This window comes from Nomascus leucogenys, chromosome 21 (genome assembly GCF_006542625.1).
Source record: "Nomascus leucogenys isolate Asia chromosome 21, Asia_NLE_v1, whole genome shotgun sequence".
NCBI lineage: Eukaryota > Metazoa > Chordata > Mammalia > Primates > Hylobatidae > Nomascus > Nomascus leucogenys.
Genome location: NC_044401.1, coordinates 50,670,528 through 50,692,694, shown reverse-complemented (window position 1 = coordinate 50,692,694; position 22,167 = coordinate 50,670,528). Strand labels below are relative to the sequence as shown.

Here is a 22,167-nt window from a genome sequence, read left to right as displayed (position 1 = left end):
TAGAGCTAGAACAAGGGGGAGTCATAAGTACCAGGGTCCCAGGCCAGGCACGGTGGCTCACCCCTGTAATCCCAGCACTTTGGGAGGCCGAGGCAGGAGGATCACGAGGTCAGGAGTTCGAGACCAGCCCGGCCAATATGGTGAAACCCTGACTCTACTAAAAACACAAAAATTAGCTGGGCGTGGTGGTGCACACCTGTAATCCCAGCTACTCAGGAAGCCAAGGCAGGAGAATCGCTTGAACCCAGGAGGTGGAGGTTGCACTGAGCCAAGATCATGCCACTGCACTCCAGCCTGGGTGATACAGCGAGACTCCATCTCAAAAAAAAAAAAAGAACTGGGGTCCTTCCAAAGTGAAGGTGTCATCCCAGGATCAAGGCCAGGACCTAGAGCAGCACCAGTGATGGAGCCTTCTGGATGCTGCATCATTTCAGAAACCAATAGCATCGGTACCCAGGCCTATGGGTAGGAAGAGAGACAGGCAAAGGGAGGAGAGCAAAGCGACACCTGAAGGGTCCTCAGAGCTTGAGAGCCTTTCACAGTAGCCCCCTCACCCCCGCATATCCTAGGAATAGCACTCTAACCTTCTTTCCTGGGCCATTTACAGAGGTCCTTTTCTGGAAGCATTAGCCCCGTGCTAGGAGGGACACGTGTTGCTTTCTATCATTGCTTTAGTGGATGCCAACCCCTTGGACATCACCAGGCGCTTTGTGGAGGCCAGCCAGCTCCTCCACCTCAACGCCAAGGAGATGGCCTTCAACTGCCTGATTGGCACAGCTGGGAGAAGTGGCTACAGCAGCGGACAGTTGTGGAAAGGTGGGTACCTGAGCTTCAACCCTTAGGTAAGAAGTGCAAACAATATCAGCAGGAATGCAATGGAAAGGCAAAACCCACAGTTTGAAGGTTTGACATTTCCAAGAATTGAGGTGGTTGTGGAGCAACAGGGATTTTCAAATGCTTTGGGTGAGTGGATGAATTGGTGCAATTCCTGTGGAGAGTGGTTTGGTGGTATCTGCTGAGTGGGCGACGGCTATACCTCACAACCCAGCAGTTCCTCTTAGAGGTCATTCCCTAGAGCTGTGCTCTCAAGCTACGTGCAGTGAAGGACTCATGTTTAAAATTTCCAGTGTGTTGTGGACCGACCCTTTTAAACACATGATAAATGTCACAGCGGTGTCAAGTTGCTGCACAGGCCTCTCAGTGCACACCTTCAGTTTTTGTGCTCACCTGGTCATGGCCTGTGTGGGTCAGTGGCAGTCCACAGGCTGCACTCGAGTCACACAGCCTGAGGGAAGCTCACGCATATTCCAAAAGTCATACAAGAATGTTTATTGCAGGCAGGCATGGTGGCTTATGCCTATAATCTCAGCACTTTGGGAGGCCAAGGCAGTAGGATCCCTTGAGTCCAGGAGTTCAAGACCAGCTTGGGCAACGTAGTGAGACTATCTTTAAATTAAAAATAAAAAAAGAAATGTTTATTGCAGAATTCTTTGGACTGGCAAAAATTAATCCGAATGTTTATCAACAGGAGAAAAAGATATAAATTAAGGTCCATTTAGACAGTGGGACATAATCATGAAAATGAGTGAGGCACTAAAGCATATTCACAGAGAGAAATCTCCGATGATAGTATTAAGGAAAAAAAAGAGGAAGCTATGGGAGGATATTATTTTTCAAAGTTTAAAAGCATGGAAAGTAGTAATATATCATTTATAGGTACATTACACAAAGTACAAGTATAAAAGCATGAAGGGGGAAATTCGAGGAAGTGATCTCTGGGGAGAGAGAAGGGGAACAGGATCTGGAAGACAGCAAGCAATTGAGTCTGTAATGTTCTTTTTGTTGCTTTTTTCTCACCCAGTGACCTCTCTCTCTCTCTCTCTCTCTGTGTGTGTGTGTGTGTGTGTGTGTGTATGTTGAGAACACAAAATCTCCCCAAGCAAATTTTGAGTGTGCAATACAGTGATATTAACTATAGTCACCATGCTATATATTAGTTCTCCACAACTCATTCCTCTTATAAGTGAGTTTGTACCCTTTGACTAATATCTTCCACTCCCCTGCTGCCACCCTCCAGTCCCTGTCAACCACCGTTCACTCTCTGCTTCTATGAGTTTGAGTTTGACTTTTTTAGATTCCTCATATATGTGAGATCATACAGGATTTATCTTTTTTTTTCTGGCTTTTTTTTTCATTCAGCATATAATGTACTCTAGGTTCACTTATGTTGTAGCAAATGGCAGGATTTCCTTTTTTTTTTTTTTTTTTTGAGACGGAATCTCACTCTGTCGCCAGGCTGGAGTGCAGTGGCACGATCTTGGCTCACTGCAAGCTCCGCCTCTCGGGTTCACGCCATTCTCCTGCCTCAGCCTCTCGAGTAGCTGGGACAACAGGCGTGCGCCACCATGCTCGGCTCATTTTTGTATTTTTAGTAGAGACGGGGTTTCACCATGTTGGCCAGGATGGTCTCGATCTCTTCACCTTGTGATCCATCTGCCTTGGCCTCCCAAAGTGTTGGGATTGCAGGTGTGAGCCACCACGCCCAGCCCAGGATTTCCTTTTTTAGTAGCTGAATCATATTCGTGTGTGTGTGTCTGTGTGTGTGTGACATTTTCTTTATCCATTTATCCTTTGATGAACACTAGGTTGTTTCCATGTCTTGGCTATTGTTAATAATACTGCGATGAGCATAGGAGTGCAGATATCTCTTTGAAATACTGATTTCTTTTCTTTGGATAAATACCCAGAAGTGGAATTGCTGGATCATATGGTAGTTCCATTTTTAAATTTTGGAGGAACTCCATACTGTTTTCCATAATGACAGCACCAATCTCCATTCCCACCAGCTGCGTACAAGGGTTTCCTTTTCTCCACACTCTTGCCGGCACTTCTTAGCTTTTGTCATTTTGGTAATAGCCATTATAACAGGTGTAACGTGGTATCTCACTGTGGTCTTGATTTGCATTTTTCTGATGATTACAGACATTGAGCATTTTTTTCATATACCTATTGGCCATTTGTATCTCTTCTTTTGAGAAATGTCTATTTGGGTCCTTAATCCATTTTTAAATCAAGTTATTTGGTTTTTGCTCTGCAGTGTTTTATGTCTTAAGCTCGGTAAATACACAGGTGTTCTTTCTGAATGCCTAAAAGTACTCACTGACGAGAGGTTTTATAGGAAGCATAAAAAAATTCTATCTCCCAACTATTTGCCCTCACCTGTAGAGTCAGTCCCCATTTAGTCTCGCTCCCTGTCCACTGAGTCAGTATCTTTGTCAGGCTCCCCTGATGGTCAGAGATTAAACATGTGCTAATACACACATACAGTGCAAATAAATTGCATAGAAAAATTGCAGATCTTGGGGGAAAAAAATGTAAGATTTCATGAAGTCAATGAAAGTGATGCTGGAGAGCTGCAGAATGCCCCTCCAATGCCCCTGATGCCTGATGGGGGGCGGGGGAGCAGCACTAGCCGCCTGCCGCAGAAGGGAAAACCGAATGCAGGATCATGACTCCATGGAGAGAAAATAAAAAGAAGTAAAGCTCTTCAATAATTTTTCAAAAGGAAAACATGAAGGGCCTTATGTTTTATTGCCATAATACAATCATTGAGGAAGAAAGAAACCATACTGCCTTGAAACACCCAGCAGTCATTTTAATTTTCTTTGTAAGACTTAATGTGTTCTTAGAGTACCGACTAATTTTTTAAAATACAAGATAAAATGTTATTTTCATAAATTTTGGCTTCCTTTTCTAAGACAAAGTTGTGATAAAACACTCTTCCCCACAGTGTTTACCATGAAATGAAGATCTCTGTTTTAGGGGAAGTTACACTGTGCCTGTTTTGTTTAGGATCAGCTAGCCTCTGAGACCAGCTAGCCTCTAGGTCCTCTAGCTGTGCTGTAATTATTTGTGCAGGTGGGTGATCGCCAGACAGAGCTCTGCACCTTGCATTCTGTTTTGGGGCTTAAAGATCTCCCTCATTTGGGGGCACAGCTGCTAAGCAGTCAGTTGCACGTGCATGAGAGTCCCATGGCAGATGTCAGGGTAGCTCCAGCCCAATCCTCGGACCTCACACCTGCCTGAGCCACTCCTACCTGAATATCATGTCTCCTCACCTTTAAAAGGAAAATGGTCCTCACCACTAACACTCCTTCTGATAAAGTGTTTCAGCATGCTTTCAGGATGAGGGAGGCGCAGTGGCTTCTGGCATCCTCTGTGGGCTGCAATTCATCTAAGAGAGGAGAATGGGAAGAGAGTTAAGCTGAGCTGGGGGCAGGGGGCCTTTTGGGTGATCTCTGCATCTTGCTGTCCTGCTGCAGCAGCTGATTGCTGAGAGCGCCCCTCTCCATCACACTCCCTAGCAAGCCTCCCTGTCTTGTTGGCACTTGCTGGTGCAGACGCCCCTCTCTTTAAATAAGCCTAGAGTTTAAAGACAAAAATCTAAGTAGCAAAACAAAAACGAAGGAGTGATCCATTTCTTTTGGAAAAACACTCATTCATCCTAAAAGGACTTTACTTAGATAGCGCTCCTGGGGCATAAAAAAGAAGATTCAAACTCTGATTATTTGTTTTGCATGAATTATGTTTTTCGGGACCATCCTCTTATGTGAGGTCTAGAGTTAACTTCTTTTAAAGTTGGGACCAGGCCGAGTGTGGTGGCTCATGACTGTAATCCCAGCACTTTGGGAGGCTGAGGCAGGAGGATTGCTTGAGGCCAGGAGTTCAAGACCAGCCTGGCCAACATGATGAAACCCTGTCTCTACTAAAAATACAAAAAAATTAGCCGGCCGTGGTGGCACACATCTGTAGTCCCAGCTACTCGGGAGGCTGAGGCTGGAGAATCGCTTGAACCTGGGAAGCAGAGGTTGCAGTGAGCCGAGATTGTGCCACTGCACTCCAGCCTGGATGACAGAGTGAGACTGTCTCAAAAAAAAAAAAAAAAAAAAAAAAAGCTATATCCAGAATATCCCCTGTGCTAAGTAGTCTCCTGTCCTGATACCTACTAGCCCTGGCTTGTCACTGAAGAAAACCAGACTGCTCCTTTATTTTTAGTTGACGACAATATTATTAATAAAAATGCAAAAAAGAGGAAGCAATCCTGCCATCTTTATATAAGAGCTACTTTTCACCTTTGCAGTTTCCTTTGTGGTTCCTGTGCTCGTGTGTGTGTGTGTGTGTGTGTGTGTGTGTGTGTGTATACATATTTAGAGTATTGCAGTTTTTCTGTTTCTTAGTTTCTTTTACTTAACAGAGTACAACTATTTTCCAACATGGCTACATACTTTAAATAATTGTCATTTTGAGTGGGCATCCTTGTAATGTTCATGTTCCGCATTTACTTAAATGCTTAGGTTTCCAGGCTTTTTGTTATTTGTATAATATATATTGTAATAGGCAACTTTATGCACCTGGCTTCTTATTTCTGTTGTACTTGGTTAACTTCACAGAAGAGGGATTATTGGAGCAGAGGTCTCAGTATATATATATAGCTCTTCTTCTGAAATCACACTTAATTTGGATTCTCTCTACACCAACAGGGTTAATGGATTTTATTCCTTCTTTACCATTACTGGCTATTGTTAGTTCTTTTCATTTCTACCAAGTTAGAAGGTCCTGAAGTTGTCTTAATTTCAACTTCTGGATCACTAGCAGAGGTGATTACTTTTGTGTTTTATCATCCATTGTGGAATCTCTATAGTCTTTGTCCACTTAGGAGGTCAAGTTTGCCATTTTCTTTTTGAATTTGAGTGAGCTGTGATGAATGAATCACCTAAAATTTTCTAACAATGGTTTCATGCCTAACCAGTGAAATGACTAGATTTGGAGGAAGAATGAACAAATGATTTGGTGGGGTTTGTGTAAGAATGAATAAGATTTTCCACCAGCCATAAGGGTGCTACATTTTAATTCTTAAGTGGTCAGATATCAAATGATTCTACACAAGATGGTATGATTCTGCAAGAGACTGATATATTATTGAAGAAGCATCTGATTTCTGTGGCTTAGATAAGGGGGAATAGATGATTCTTAATTTCCTTCTTGCTGGCCCAAGGCTTATCCTCTTGACCTGGTGCAGCACTGATACCTGCCTTTGCCCTTGGAGTAATATCACTTTTTGTGCTTGCTTGCTGTTCCTTGCTCCGGTCCCCCTCTTGAGAGGGTTGGGGAGGAGAGGCACTGCAGAGGGGAACTGTAAAGACTTCCCCTAATTGCTCTGCCAGTGCATTGCAAAATCTCCTTCTTCCAAGATCTAGGTGTTTTGTAACAACGCGGCACTTTACAGTATCTGACCCACCTTACTACTAGAACAAGAAATCCATGTTACATTTTTGGCTAATAAAATTAAAAGTAAACAGTTGAAAGAAGAATCTCTCTCTCCCACTCCAGAGTCCCTCGCAAACATGTCCGCCATGGGGGTGAACTCGCCTTACCAGCTGATCTACCACTCTTCCACAGACTGTCTGAGCTTTTCCCTCTCTACTGGAAAAGAAGCCAAGAAGAAAATAGGTAAAAATGGTTCCTAGCAAGATCTCATGGCCTACCATTCATTGGTGGTAACCAATGAATGGGGTGGGGGATAGGTTTCCGTCTACCCTGTGTAGGTCAGTGGGATGGTTTGATTTGGTCTTCTGATTAGAAGGATACATAGCGGCTCTGCCTGGAGATCCAGCAGCTGTCCACACAGATTTGCTCATGGAAGGGTTGTCACAGTCCAGCCCTATCACTGCATAGCATGGGCTCATCATTTCAGCTTGCTCATGCCCTATATTCCCAGCGATGTGGCATCCCTCCCCTGGGACAACATCCCACCAAACCCATCTCTTCCATCCCTACAGTATCCCAAACTCACGCCTCTGCTCAGACAGCTCTGTCCAGTCACACAGCAAGTGGGGGAACTGGTATCTGAAGAAAGGTATTTGGATACCAAACCTGGTAGACCTCAGTTGCACATCCCAAATTGGGCAAGTTTGTGTGGGCAGGAAACAAAGACATAGAAGATATTCCTATTCTGCTGAGGAAGACACACACAGGAGAGGCTTCGGGAAGAGAACAGGTGGCAGACAAAGACAACCAGTGTAACAACAGCTGCTCAAGAAGAAGCTCAGAGGAGAGACAGGCTTGGGCTACAGACAGCAGGGCAAGGCCTGGCAGAACTCCCAGGCCCACCCTGCTAGCCATGACAGCTGGGTTGTGGGGACAGGGTAGGTAGGAGAGGACCATGTTCCTGAAGGTGGTGGGAAGGTGGGTGGCAGGCAGGAATGCTCAGGCTGTCCAGTTGATTTCCACAGACACTGGAGGTAAGGCTGGAAGCCAAGGAACTTGGATTTCCTCCGTGCCCCCGCCCCTGGCTGGCTGTTTGACCTGCCTTCCTCAGCCCTCACCTCCATGTTGGTAAAAGGGGGATGGTCATCATGGACGTGCCTTGTATTTCATCACTCACCATATCAAGCTGATCCTATACTCTTTCCGTTATTGAACAAATGGTTATTGAACACTTGCTGTCAGTCTCTGTACCAAATGCTGGGGATACAGATGTGGACTTGTAAGACAGAAAATACCTTGCTTAAAGGAGCTGACCTCCCCCTTCCGGGCACGGAGTAGCTTCAGCGGCTGCCACACCTACCTGACTGCTTTACCTGTGTTGATGTGCTTCATCTCATTGTGGTACAATAACCCACAGCACCATTGCCAGCACACCATTGCATGTGTGCCTGGCTTAGTACTCCATTATCATGTGCCCTCCTGAGCTGGCCCTAGATCTGGCCCTGTGATCCCACAGTCAGTTTGAGGGAAAAGAAAGTACCCTCAAGACACCTGGTGATTTAATGACTTTTTCTGCCTAATGAACCTGAGGGTGATGTCTTGAGCAAGGCTGTTTCAAAGCAAAAGTTAAATACAGAAGTCCTCCTTATCCAGGGTTTCCCCTTTCTGTGGTTTCAGTTACCCATGGTCAACTGTGGTCCAAAAATATTAAGATATTTTGAGGCAGAGAGGGAGAGGGACCACATTCATATAACTTTTTTTAATTTTAAATTTTTGTGGGTATAGTTGGTATATATGTTTATGGGTTACGTGAGATATTTTGATACAGGCACACAATAATCACATCAAGCCAAATGGGGTGTCCGTCACCTTATGCATTTATCCTTTGTGTTACAAACAATTCAATTGTACTCTTTTAGTTATTTAAAAATATATAATTAAATTATATTTGACTGTAATCACCCTGTGTGCTATCAAATACTAGGTCTTATTCATTCTTACTGTTTTTTTGTATCCATTAGCCCTCCCCACTCCACACTACCCTTCCCAGCCTCTGGTAACCATCTGCTCTCTATCTCCATGAGTTTAATTGTTTTAATTTTTAGCTCTGATAAATTAGAACATATGAAGTTTGCCTTTCTGTGTCTGGCTTATTTCACTTACCATAATGATCTCCAGTTTCATTCATGTTGTTGCAAATGACAGGATCTCATTCTCTTTTTGTGGCTGACTAGTACTCCATTACGTGTAGGTACCACACTTTCTTCATCCATTTATCTGTTGTTGATTGACACTTAGGTTGCTTCCAAATCTTGGCTATTGTGAGTGCTGCCCTAAACATGGGAGTACAGATATCTCTTCATTACACTGATTTCTGTTCTTTCAGGTATACACCTAGGAGTGGAATTGCTGGATTTTTTTTTTTTTTTTTTGAGACGGAGTCTCGCTCTGTCACCCAGGCTGGAGTGCAGTGGCGCAATCTCGGCTCACTGCAAGCTCCGCCTCCCGGGTTCACGCCATTCTCCTGCCTCAGCCTCTCCGAGTAGCTGGGACTACAGGCGCCCGCCACCACGCCCAGCTAATTTTTTGTATTTTTAGTAGAGATGGGGTTTCACTGTGGTCTGGATCTCCTGACCTCGTGATCCGCCCGCCTCGGCCTCCCAAAGTGCTGGGATTACAAGCATGAGCCACCGCGCCCGGCCATGGAATTGCTGGATTGTATAGTAGCTCTATCTTTATTTTTTTGAGGAGCCCCCAAACTGTTCTCCATAGTGGTTGTGCTAATTGATGTTCCCACCAACAGTTATGAGGGTTTCCTTTTCTCCATATCCTCACCAGCATTTGTTGTTGCCTGTCTTTTGGACAAAAGCCGTTTTAACTGGGTGAGATGATACCACCTTGTAGTTTTAATTTGCATTTCTCTGACTATCAGTGATGTCGGGCACCTTTTCATATACCTATTTGCCATTTTTGTCTTTTTTTGAGAAGAATGAGCTTGAAAGATCATTCAATCAGATTATTAGATTTTTTTTTTCCTATAGAATTGTTTGAACTCCTTATATATTCTGGTCATTAATCCTTTATCAAATGGGTAGTTTGCAAATATTTTCTCCCATTCTGTGGGTTGTCTCTTCACTTTGTTGATTGTTTCCTTTGCTGTGCAGAAGCTTTTTAACTTGATGTGATCTGATTTGTCCATTTTTGTTTTGGTTGCCTGTGCTTGTGGGGTATTACTCAAGAAATCTTTGCCCACTCCAACGTCCTGGAGAGTTTCCCCTAATGTTTTCTATTAGTAGTTAATAGTTTGTGGCCTGAGATTTAAGTCTTTAATCCATTTTGATTTTATTTTTGTGTATGGTGAGAGATAGGGGTCCTTCTGCATATGGATATCCAATTTTCCCAGCACCATTTATTGAAAAGATTGTTCTTTCTCCAATGTATGTTCTTGGCACCTTTGTCATAAATGGGTTCATTGTAGACGTGTAGATTTATTTTGGGGCTCTGTATTGTGTTTCACTGGTCTACACGTCTGTTTTTATGCCAGTATCATGCTGTTTTGGTTACTATAGCTCTGTTGTATAATTTGAAGTCAGGTAAGGTGATTCCTCTAGTTTTATTATTTTTGTTTATGATAGCTTTGGCTATTCTAGGTCTTTTGTGGTTCCATATAAGCTTTAGGAATGTTTTTTCTATTTCTGTGAAGATTGCCATTGGTATTTTGATAGTAATTGCATTAAATCTGTAGATTGCTTTGGGTAGTACAGACATTTTAACAATATTTATTCTTCCAATCCATGAACATGGAATAGCTTTCCATTTTTTGATGTCATCTTCAGTTTTTTGTATCAGTGTTTTATAGTTTTCATTGTAGAAATCTTTCATTTCTTTGTTTAATTCCTGACTATTTTAAATGGAATTACTTTCTTAGTTTCTTGTTCAGACTGTCCACTGTCGGCATGTAGAAATGCTACTGATTTTTGTGTGTTGATTTTTGTATGCTGCAACCTTACTGAGTTTATCAGTTCTAATAATTTTTTGGTGGAGTCTGTAGGTTTTTCCAAATATAAGATCATATCATCTGCAAACAAGGATAGTTTGACTTCTTCCTTTCCAATTTGGATGCTCTTTATTTCTTTATCTTTTCTGATTGCTCTAGCCAGGACTCCCAGTACTATATTGAATAATAGTGGTGAAAGTGGGCATCCTTGTCGTGTTCCTGATTTTAGAGGAAAGGCTTTCAGTTTTTCCCCATTCAGTATGATATTAGGTATGAGTCTGTCATATATGGCTTTTACTATGTTAAAGCATATTCCTTCTATACCCAGTTTTTTGAGGGTTTCTATCATGAAGGGATGTTGAATTTTATCAAATGCTTTTCCAGTATGAGTTGAAATGGCCATAGGGTTTTTGTACTTCATTCTGTTGATAGGATGTATCACATTGATTGATTTGCATATGTTGAACCATCCTTGCATCCCAGAGATAAATCCCACTTGGTCATGATGAATGATTTTCTTAATGTGTTGTTGAATTCAATTTGCTAGTATTGAGTATTTTTGCACCAGTATTCATCAGTGGTATTGGCTTGTAGTTTTCTTTTTTTGATGTGTCTTTGTCTGGTTTTGGTATCAGAGTAATACTGGCATCATAGAATGAGCTTATAAGTATTCCCTCCTCCTCTATTTTTCAGAAAAGTTTGAGTAGGATTGGTATGTTCTTTAAATGTTTGGTAGAATTTGACAGTGAAGCTATTGGGTCCCAGGCTTTTCTTTTCTGGGAGACTTTTTATTATAGTTTCAATCTCGTTAGTTGTTATTGGTCTGTTCAGGTTTTGGATTTCTTCATGGCTCAGTTTTGGTAGGTTGTATGTGTCTAGGAATTTATCCATTTCTTCTAGATTCCCAATTTATTGACATATAGTTGCTCCTAATAGGGACTAATGATCCTTTGAATTTTTGCAATATCAGTTGTAATGTCTCCTTTTTCATCTCTGATTTTATTTAATTGGGTCTTCTCTCTTTTTTTCTTAGTCTGGCAAAAGGTTTGTCAAATTTGTTTTTAACTTTTAAAAAAACAGCTTTTGTTTTTATTGATCTCTTGTATTGTTTTCCTTGTTTCAGTTTGTTTATTTCTGCTCTTATACTTATTATTTCTTCTACTAATTTTGTGTTTGGTTTGCTCTTGCTTTTCTAGTTCTTTAAGTTGCATCATTGGGTTGTTTATTTGAAGTTTTTCTTCTTCTTTTTTTTTTTTGAGATGAAGTCTCACTCTGTTGCCCCAGGCTGGAGTGCAGTGGTGTGATCTCAGCTCACTGCAACTTCCACCTCCCGAGTTCAAGCAATTCTCCTGCCTCAGCCTCCTGAGTAGCTGGGATTACAGACATGCATCACTATGCCTGGGTAATTTTTGTATTTTTAGTAGAGACAGGGTTTCACCATGTTGACCAGGCTGGTCTTGAACTTCTGACCTCAAGTGATCCACCTTCCTCAGCCTCTCAAAGTGCTGGGATTACAGGAGTAAGCCACCGTGCCTGGGCTGAAGTTTTTCTTCTTTTTGATGTAGGCACTTAACAGCTATAAATTTTCCTCTTAGTACTGCTCTCACTGTATCCCATGGGTTTTGGTATGTCGTGTTTCCATTGTCTTTTGCTTCAAGAATTTTTAAAATTTCCTTCTTAATTTCTTCACTGACCCACTGGTCATTCAGGAGCATATTGTTTAATTTCCATGAATTTATATAGTTTCCAAAATTCCTCTTGTTGATCTCTAGTTTTATTCCATTGTGGTCAGAGAAGATGGTTGCTGTTATTTCAGGTTTTTTTTTTTTTTTAATGTTTTAAGACTCATTTTGTGACCTAACATATGATATAGCTTTGAAAATGATCCATGTGCTAAGGAAAAGAATGTGTATTTTGCAGCCATTGCATGAAATATTCTGTAAATATCTATTAGGTCCATTTGGTCTATAGTACAGATTAAGACTGATGTTTCTTTGTTGATTTTCTGTCTGGAAGATCTGTTCAATGCTGAAAACGGGGTGTTGCTATCTCCAGCTATTATTTTATTGGTGTCTTTCTCTCTCTTTAGTTCTAATAATATTTGCTTTGTATGTCTGGCTGCTCCAGTGTTGGGTATATATATGTTTACAATTGTTGTATCTTCTTGCTGAATTGACTTCTTTATTATATAGTGACCTTCCTTGTCTCTTTCTATAGTTTTTGTTTCAAAATCTATTTTGTCTAAGTATAGCTACTCCTGCTCTTTTTTGATTTCCATTGGTGTGTAACATCTTTTTTTCATTCCTTTATTTTCAGTTTATGTGCGTCTTTATAAGTAGAGTGTGCTTCTGATCATGGGGTCTTGTTTTTTTATCCATCCGACAACCCTATGTCGTTTGATTGGAGAGTTTAGTCCATTTATATTCAATGTCATTATTAATAAGTAAGGACTTACTCCTGCCATTTTGTTGTTTCTCTGGTTGTTTTGTGCTCTTCTCATTCTTCTTTCCTTCCCTTCTGTCTTCCTTTTACTGAAGGTGATTTTCTCTGGTGATATGATTAAATTTCTTGTTTTTTTTTTTATTTTTTGTGTACCCATTATGTGTTTTTTGATTTGAGGTTACCATGAGGCTTGCAAATGCTATCCTATAACTCATTATTTTAAGCTGATAACAACTTCACACTGTTTGCATAAACAAAGAAACAAGCAAAGAGAAAACTAATAAAACTCTACACCTTAACTTCATCCCCCCACATTTTAACTTTTTGTTGTTTCTATTTATATCTTATTGTACGATATCTTGAAAAGTTGTTGTAGCTATCATTATTATTATTATTATTATTATTGTTATTATTTTGAGACGGAGTCACGCTCTGTTGCCCAGGCTGCAGTGCAGTGGCACATCTCGGCTGACTGCAACCTCTTTCTCTTGAGTTCAAGCAATTCTCCTGCCTCAGCCTCCCAAGTAGCTGGGACTACAGGCACATGCCACCACACCCAGCTAATTTTTGTATTTTTAGTAGAGATGTTGGCCAGGCTGATCTTGAACTCCTGACCTCAAGTGATCTGCCTGCCTTGGCCTCCCAAAGTGCTGGAATTATAGGCGTGAGCCACCATGCTGACCTGTAGCTATTATTTTTTATGAGTTTGTCTTTTGGTCTTTCTGCTTGAGATAATAGTAGCTTACACACATCAGTAACAGTGTTGTAATGTTCTGGTTTTCTCTATACTATGACCGGTGAGTTTTATACTAACACCTTTTCTTTCTGTTTGAAGTACTGCCTTTAGCATTTCATGTAGGAGAGGTCTGGTGTTGATGAAATTCCTCAGCTTTTGTTTGTCTAGGAAAGTCTTTATTTCTTCATGTTTTAAGGATATTTTCACAAGATATACTATTCTAGGGTAAACAGTTTTTTCCTTCAGCTCTTTAAATATGTCATGCCACTCTCTCCTGGCCTGCAACATTTCCACTGAAAAGTCTGCTGCCAGACAATTGGAGCTCCATTGTATGTTATTTGTTTCTTTTCTCTTGCTGCTTTTAGGATCCTTTCTTAGGATCCTTGACCTTTGGGAGTTTGGTTATTAAATGCCTTAAAGTTGTCTTCTTTGGGCTAAATCTGCTTAGTGTTCTGTAACTTTCTTGTACTTGAATTTTGATATCTTTCTCTAGGTTTGGGAAGTTCTCTGTTATTATTTCTTTGAATAAACTTTCTACCCCTGTCTCTTTCTCTACCTCATCTTTAAGGCCAATAACTCTTAAATTTGCCCTTTTGAGGTTATTTTCTAGATCTTGTAGCCATGTTTCATTCTTTATTCTTTCTTCTTTTGTCTCCTCTGACTGTATTTTCAAAGAGACCGTCTTCAAGCTCACTAATTCTTTCTTCTGCTTGATAAATTCTACTGTTAAAAGATTCTGACTCATTCCTCAGCACATCAATTGCGTTTTTAAATCCAGAATTTCTGCTTGATTCTTTAAAATTATTTCAGTCTCTTTTTTAAATTTTTATTATTTTTTATTATACTTTAAGTTCTAGGGTACATGTGCACAACGTGCAGGTTTGATACATAGGTGTACATGTGCCATGTTGGTTTGCTGCACCCACCAACTCATCATTTACATTAGGTATTTCTCCTAATGCTATCCCTCCCCCAGCTCCCAACCCCTGCCTCGCCGCCAACAGGCCCTAGTGTGTAATGTTCCCTGCTCTGTGTCCAAGTGATCTCATTGTTCAATTCCCACCTATGAATGAGAACATGCAGTGTTTGATTTTCTGTCCTTGTGATAGTTTGCTGAGAATAATGGTTTCCAGCTTCATCCATGTCCCTGCAAAGGACATGAACTCATCCTTTTTTATGGCTGCCTAGTATTCCATGATGTATATGTGCCACATTTACTTAATCCAGTCTATCACTGATGGACATTTGGATTGGTTCCATGTCTTTGTTACTGTGAATAGTGCTGCAATAAACACACGTGTGCATGTGTCTTTATAGTAGCATGATTTATAATCCTTTGGGTATATACCCAGTAATGGGATTGCTGGGTCAAATGGTAATTCTAGTTCTAGATCCTTGAGGAATCGCCACAATGTCTTCAATCTCTTCATTAAATGATAGAATTCTGAATTCTTTCTCTGTGTTATCTTGAATTTCTTTGAGTTTCCTCAAAACAGCTATTTTAAATTCTCTGTCTGAAAGGTAACATATCTGTTTCTCCAGGATTGGTCACTGGTGCCTTATTTAGTTCATTTTGTGAAATCATGTCTTGCTGTATGGTCTTGATGCCTGTGGATGTTCATCAGGTCTGGGCATTGAAGAGCTGGGTATTTATTGTAGTCTTCACAGTCTGGGGTTGTTTGTACTTTTCCTTCTTGGGAAGGCTTTCCAGGTATTTGAAAGGGTTTGGGTGTTGTGACCTAAGTCATGTCTGCATTAGGGGGCACCCCAAGCCCAGAATGTTGTAGTTCTTGCAGACTCAGAAAGGTACTGCCTTGATGATCTTGGATAAGATCCAGGAGAATTCTCTAGATTATCAGGTAGAGACTCTTGTTCTCTTCCCTACTTTCTCCCAAACAAATGCAGTCTCTCTCTGTGCTGAGCCACCTGGAGCTGGGGATGGGGTTACACAAGTACCCCTGTGGCCACCACCACTGGGACTGCACTGGATGAAACCTAAAGCCAGCACAGCACTGGGTCTTGCCCAAGACCTGCTGTAACCACTGCCTGACTACTGCCTATATTTGCTCAAGGCCCTAGGGATCTACAATCAGCAGGTTCTGAAGCCAGCCAGGTTTCTGTTCTTCCCTTTAGGGCAGACGGTTCCCTCAGGCCCCAGGCAGGTCCAGAAATGTTGTCTGGGAGCCAGGACTAGAGTAAAAAACCTTCAACATCTACCTGATGTTCTATTGTACTTTGGCTGAGCTGGCACTCAAACCGTGAGGCACAGTCCTTCCCACTCTTCCCTCCCTCTTCCACAGGCAGAGGAGTCTCACCCTTTGGCCACCACCACCAGGTCCATGGGGAGTACTGCCAGCCTACTGCCATTGTTCACTTAAGGTCCAAGGACTCTTCAGTTAGGCCTGGGACTCACTCTTCAGGGCAGTGGGCTCCCCTGTGCCCCAGGACAGGTATAGAAATGCCACCTGAGAGCCAAGGCCTGGAATCAGGGACCCCAAGAGCCCCTTAGTGCTCTACCCCCTCATTGCTGAGCTAGTACATAAGGTGCAAGACAAAGTCCTCTTTACTTTTCCCTCTGCTTTTCTCAAGCAGAAGGAGTCCCTCACTGTGACCACATCTGAGAATGTGCTGAGTCTCTCCTGAAGCCAGCATGTCTCAGAGTGTCACCCAAGGCCCACAGCCTACTACCTGGGTATCACTGCTGGTTATTCAGGGCCCAAGGGCTCTTCAGTCAGCAGGTGATGGGTCCGCCAGGACTGGGTCCTTCCCTTCAAGGCAGTGGGTTCCCTTCTGGCCCAGGATGTATCTAGAAATGTCATCTGGGAGTAGGACCTGGAATGGGGGCCTCATGACACTGACTGGTACCCTATCCTACTGTGGCTAAACTGGTATCCAAGATGCAAAACAAAGTCCTTTTTACTCATCCCTCTTCTCTCCTCAAGTGGAAGAAAGGGGTCTTTTTTGGAGCCATGAGCTGCACCACTTGAGATTGGGGCGGGGGGTGTCACAAGCACTCCCTTAGCTGCCCCAGCTGGTGTCTCAGTAGGTTGCATACTCTCTAAATCCACTGGCTCTGAGCCCAGCTCAGCACTAAGGCTTGCCTAGGAGTTGCAGTCCTTACGGCCTAGGCTGCCTTTCAAGTTTATTTAGAACTCCAGAGCCCACAGTGGACAGGCTTGCCAAAACGCAGGATGCAGCCACTGGGATGGGTGATTCCCCTTTGGCTAGGGCAGGTCTAAATGCTCCCTCCATGAGTGGGCTTCAGCTGAGTTCAGCCTGGTTTTGCTTTCCACTGTGACAGGAAAGCACTGAGTTCAATGCAAAGTCTGACAATCACTGTACTCTCCCTCTCCCAAATGCATAGACTCTCTGCCATGCAGCTGCTGCTGGGGATGGGGAGGGGTTGTGTCAGCAATTCAAGACTGTCTTTCCTACCTCTCCAGTGCCTCTCTCAGCAATATGAAGTTAAAATCAGGTACTATGAGTGCTCACCTGGTTTTTGGTTATTTTGAAGATGCTTTTTTTTGTGTAGGTAGTTGTTAAATTTGGTGTTCCTATGAGGAGAACAATCAGTAGAGCCTTCTATTTGGCCATCTTTCCCCACCCCTCCACCTAACTTTTATTACAATATATTGTTTTAATTGTTCTATTTTAGTAGGAGTTATTGTTAATCTCTTAGGGTCTAACTTACCAATTAAATTTTATCATAGGTGTGCATGTAAAAAACATAGCATATACCGGTTTGGGACTATCCATGCTTTCAGGCATTTACTAGGGGTCCTGGAATGTATCTCTCAAGGACTTGGGGGACTGCTACATGTCTATTGGCCTCTTGTCTATGTGGCTGCTTTCCTTTGCCACCCAACTTTTAGCTGCCTTGTTGCGTCCATTGACACTGGGATGTATATTCAGTGATGCTGCATTATAGGGTCTTAATCTTGTTTAGGAATTAGGCTCACACATGCATGCTAGCATGGGTGATTAGCCTTGCCTCATAGCTCATAAGTAACTCTAGCCCAGCAATGTCCCAGTTTATGCCTGTTGTCCTATGACATATGTATGAATGATGCCTGATTTTGCTATAGCCATTCTGGTTTGACATCACTTTGGGTGTGGGGGCCTCCACCATCCATTCCATGTCCACATGCTATTTCACCTCACCTGCTGACAGTTCTGGGGCCAGACTGACTTTGAGCATCAGCTCCAGGAGTTGGGCTTACTCCCTGAGGGGACGGCAGCTATTTCTGGAAGGTGTCCAACATTACAAGAAGAGAACTGTTAATAGCAGTTCCTAGTCAGAGCGAGAGACCGTCACCTTTGAGGAGCCCAAGGCACCTGGGGCAGGCCAGACACAGAGGCTCAATCCAGCAGATGCTCCAGGTGGCCTGCCAGCAGGTCGCTGGACCTCAGGCCCTAGGCTTGAGTTCAGGGTTCAATCTCTGGTCCCTGTTGGCAGGAGAAGTGGGGGAAGTGACCAGGAACCACTCAGGGTGGAAGATACCAGAGATGGTCCCCAAGCACTGGCCAGAAATCCCCAGGCTTCACCAGCAGCAAGGAAGGCTCTATTCTGAGGCCCTCAGGGCTTCAGTTAGAGCCTGAGAAATGCCCCCACCCAAAGCCAGGTTTCATCCTCAAATCCAAGGTGAAGTTGAGCCTGCATACTTCGAGGCTGCAGCTGGGTGGGAGTCAGAGGTTCAGTGTAGGTAGGACCTGACACAAATGACTAAATAGATGCCCCTGGAACCTAGGGTGGGAGGATCACTGCCACGACTCCACATGACCACATCCTCATACCACCTGACACCTATCATGGAGGACAGCTGTGAAAATTAGTATCACAGGCACAGATCGTTGTCATCCAGGTCATGCAGATCATTGTCATCCGGTCTGCAGAGACTCAGATGACAGTGATCTGTGCTTATGGCACTTGGGCTCCCTCCAGAAGACCCAAGATTAGCCATCATCAGAGATGTTTTCAAGCTGATTGAGAAGAAATAGAGACTTTGTGTCTTTAATCAAGAGAATCAAAAGGGTCCAATTCAGTGAGGGCAGTCCAGCCCTGAAAATGCTCTCTTTTCCTGGAACCCGGGGAGACATGGCCAGTCTCATCACTTTGCACAAGTCAGTCCCTGACACATCCGTCACGAATGACTTGCAGTATGAGTAACATCTCTGTTTGATAACTGACCAGTCAACAATTCCTGGTGAGCATCAATGATACCCCCAATATTCTGACATTTAAAGGATGCCGCTCTCCTGCTCTTCTCGGCCCCATGTCCCCTGGTAAACACAATGTCTTGAAAAACCGTTTTCTGAAACCCCTTCTGTATTAGTTTTCACACTGCTGATAAAGACATATCCAAAACTGGGAAGAAGAAGAGATTTAATTGGACTTCAGTTCTGCATAGCTGAGGAGGCCCCAGAATCATGGCAGGAGGCGAAAGGCACTCCCTTCATGGCAGCAAGAGAAAATGAGGGAGGCAAAAGCGGAAATGCCTGATGAACCCATCAGATCTCATGAAACTTATTCACTATCACGAGAATAGCATGGGAAAGACCAGCCCCATGATTCAATTACCTCCCCCTGGGTCCCTCCCACAACAAGTGGGAATTCTGGGAGGTGCAATTCAAGTTAAGATTTGGGTAGGGACACAGCCAAACTGTATCATTCTGCCTCTGTCTCCTCCAAATCTCATGTCCTTATGTCCTCACATTTCTTTCTTTCTTTTTTTTTTTTTTGTTTTTTTGAGTTGGAGTCACACTCTGTCACCCCAGGCTGGAGTGCAGTGGTGTGATCTCAGTTCACTGCAACCTCCACCTCCCAGGTTCAGGAGATTCTGCTGCCTCAGCCTCCTGAGTAGCTGGAACTACAGGTGCACACCAGCACGCCCAGTTAATTTTTGTATTTTTTGTAGAGATAGGGTTTCACCATGTTGGCCAGGCTTGTCTCTAACTCCTGACCTCAGGTGATCTGCTTGCCTTGGCCTCCCAAAGTGCTGGGATTACAGGCACGAGCCACCATGCCTGACTATGTCCTCACATTTCAAAAGCAATCATGCCTTCCCAACAGTCCCCCAAAGTCTTAACTCATTTCACCATTAACCCAACAGTCCAAAGTCTCATCTGAGACAAGGCAAGTTTCTTCCGCTTATGAGCCTATAAAATCAAAAGCAAGCTAGTTACTTCCTACATACAGTGGGGGTGCAGGTATTGAGTAAATACAGCCATTCCAAATGGGAAAAAATGGCCAAAACAAAGGGGTTACAGGGCCCATGCAAGTCCAAAATCCAGCGGGACAAATTTTAAAGCTCCAAAATGATCTCCTTTGACTCCAGGTCTCAAATCCAGGTCACACTGATACAAAAGGTGGGTTCCCATGGTCTTGGGCATCTCTCTAACTTCTTGCCTTCCAACTACAGGCAAATCTAGAACTATAGAAGATGTCAGCATGCCGCCTCCGCATCGAGGAGTGGGAACCCCTGCCAACAGCCTGGAGTTCAGCGACCCCTGCCCTGAGGCCCGGGAGAAGCTGCAGGAGTTATGTCGCCACATGTGAGCACCTCAGTGCTTGGGTCGGGGGAGGCAAGGGTTCTCAGAAAGACCGGCCCCCAGCTGGGAGTCCCTGTGTATATGTGAGTGGACAGTCACAGAAGTGTGTGAGACATGCCGCCTGGGAGCATGGGTTATGTGGTACTCCCCATGACAGCCACAGGTGCAGCGTCCCTCACAGGCACACACACACTCGTGTCCTTCCCTGCTCACCATCCTCCCTACAATATCACTGCAACCATGCAAGGAAGACAGGATTGATACCCATTTTGTGGATGGGGAAACTGAGGCAGCCTAAGCAGGTATGTGAGTAAGAAATTGCCTGAGCTCACACAGCTCCAGTGGCTTGCCTCCTGCCCCTGTCCCGCAATGCTCTCTGCCTCTGCAGCACCTTGCCGGGGATGCCCCTTTGCATGGCTCCTTACATTTAGGGCTTTTGTGCCCTGTTTGCTTCTTAACTTAATTTGCCAGATGTTCTACCAGACAGACAAAAACCTCTCAAAACAAACCAAAAAGACCCTTGAGATGGGCGATTAGTGGTTTTTATCATTCTGTGGGGCCATCCCACAAACCCTAGCAATTTACTCAACATTTCTCTGAGGGCCCAGGCCATTGGGTGTAAAGGACTTAAGCGCCTGTTCACATCTAATAGCTTAGTCATGTACATCTCCTGGGGTTGCTGGGCCAGAACATGGGGAGAGGGCAGCCACTTTTTGCCTCCTCACTGTGACACTCTGGAAGGAAGCTCTCTTCCCCACAACCTCAGGACTGGGGTGAGCAAGGTCTTCAAACCACCAGGACCCACCCCCCTACTTCCACACACAGTCCCACTCCATAGGTCCTCACCCTCAGGCACAGGTGGAAATCAGGCAAGGGCTATTCTTAGACGGGCACTGGGAACTTCCCAGTTCTTCCCAAAAACTACCTTTATGGACGAGGGAGCATGGGTTGGGAATGTGTACTTTGGGGACAGGGGAATGGGATAGGGGTCTTGGGCACTAAGGAGGGGCTGTAGAGAGCATCCCTGGTGCGTGAGAACCAAAAGGCTAGACAATATATTGGTCTCCTTCTCTGCAGAGAGACCGAAAGGGCCACGTGGAAAGGGAGGAATATCTCCTACCCCATGATCTTACGAAACTACAAGGCAAAGATGCCCTCTCATCTAATGTTGGCCCACAAAGGAGACTCTCAGACCCCGGGTTTACATTACCCTCCCGCTGCAGGTGCTCAGACTCTCACCCCCACCCCTCACCCATCTTCCACCAACCATCATTTCAGTCGGCATTTTCAAGAGGGGAAGGCACCCAAGAAGGCCTTCAAGTTTCATTACACCTTCTATGACGGCTCCTCCTTCGTTTAGTATCCTTTTATTTGGTGCCACCCTATCTCCCCAGCTACTCAACCCCAGAGAAGTCCAGGACTTGACACAGCCTAAATGTTTCCTTGGGCCTTTTAGTTATCAGAGAAGCCTGGTGATGGGTCTCCTGGGTATTAAGAGTTTGTCTAGATCAGACTCAGGAGGTCAGAGGAGGAAGTAATAAGTTTCAAGCCTCAAGTTCAGTTCAGATCAACATGAACATACCAAACCCCAGCTACCTGTGAGAAGCTCGTCAGTGCAGGCTGGGAATGCAGACAAAGTCCCTGCCTTTGAGGACGTCTCAGTTGAGATGAGGTTAAAGACACAAAACAAATCATGTCTAGCGGAGAGGAGTGAGTTAGGAGGCCTTAAACAATTGAGAACCTTCATCCTTCTCTCTCTGGCTCAGTGGTTAAGCTCTGTGGTCCTTGCATACTTCACCTATCCACATCCTTGGAGCCTGAGACCTCACCCCAAATGCGCTATCTCCTGGGCCCTGACTGCTCTCAGTTGAGATCTGACTGGCCTCATGAGCATAGTGCTAGTTGTGTCCCAACCTTGGATGTGGGAGCAACAAAAGGAGACACATTTTCTCTTTGAGAATCTGATGAAAGCTATAGACCTTCTCCCTAGAAATAAGCACTTATCTACACATGCCTGTAAGGCGTTACCTGTGATTGCAGGGCATTTACCAACCTCCAAAGCCTGTCTTTGGATCTGAGTTTGAGAAGACAAATCTCCTTGGAGGGTGAGCCCTGAGGGCTGTGCATACCTCAGAGTGATTTGAGTCTGATTATTTTCTTCATTCACAGATGTGTA

At 43.8% G+C, this 22,167-nt stretch overlaps 1 protein-coding gene across 3 annotated transcripts in view; it reads left to right on the top strand.

Annotated features, from left to right (window-relative positions):
- The window catches only part of C21H3orf20 (chromosome 21 C3orf20 homolog), an 84,476-nt gene that overhangs the window by 9,385 nt on the left and 52,924 nt on the right, over positions 1 to 22,167 (top strand). For all 3 annotated transcript variants that reach the window (XM_030801980.1, XM_030801982.1, XM_030801981.1), the window contains exons 4-7: positions 676 to 816; positions 6,391 to 6,510; positions 19,862 to 19,994; positions 21,069 to 21,350. In XM_030801980.1, the coding sequence (XP_030657840.1) occupies positions 676 to 816; positions 6,391 to 6,510; positions 19,862 to 19,994; positions 21,069 to 21,350 (676 nt within the window). The remainder of the gene's footprint in view (positions 1 to 675; positions 817 to 6,390; positions 6,511 to 19,861; positions 19,995 to 21,068; positions 21,351 to 22,167) is intronic.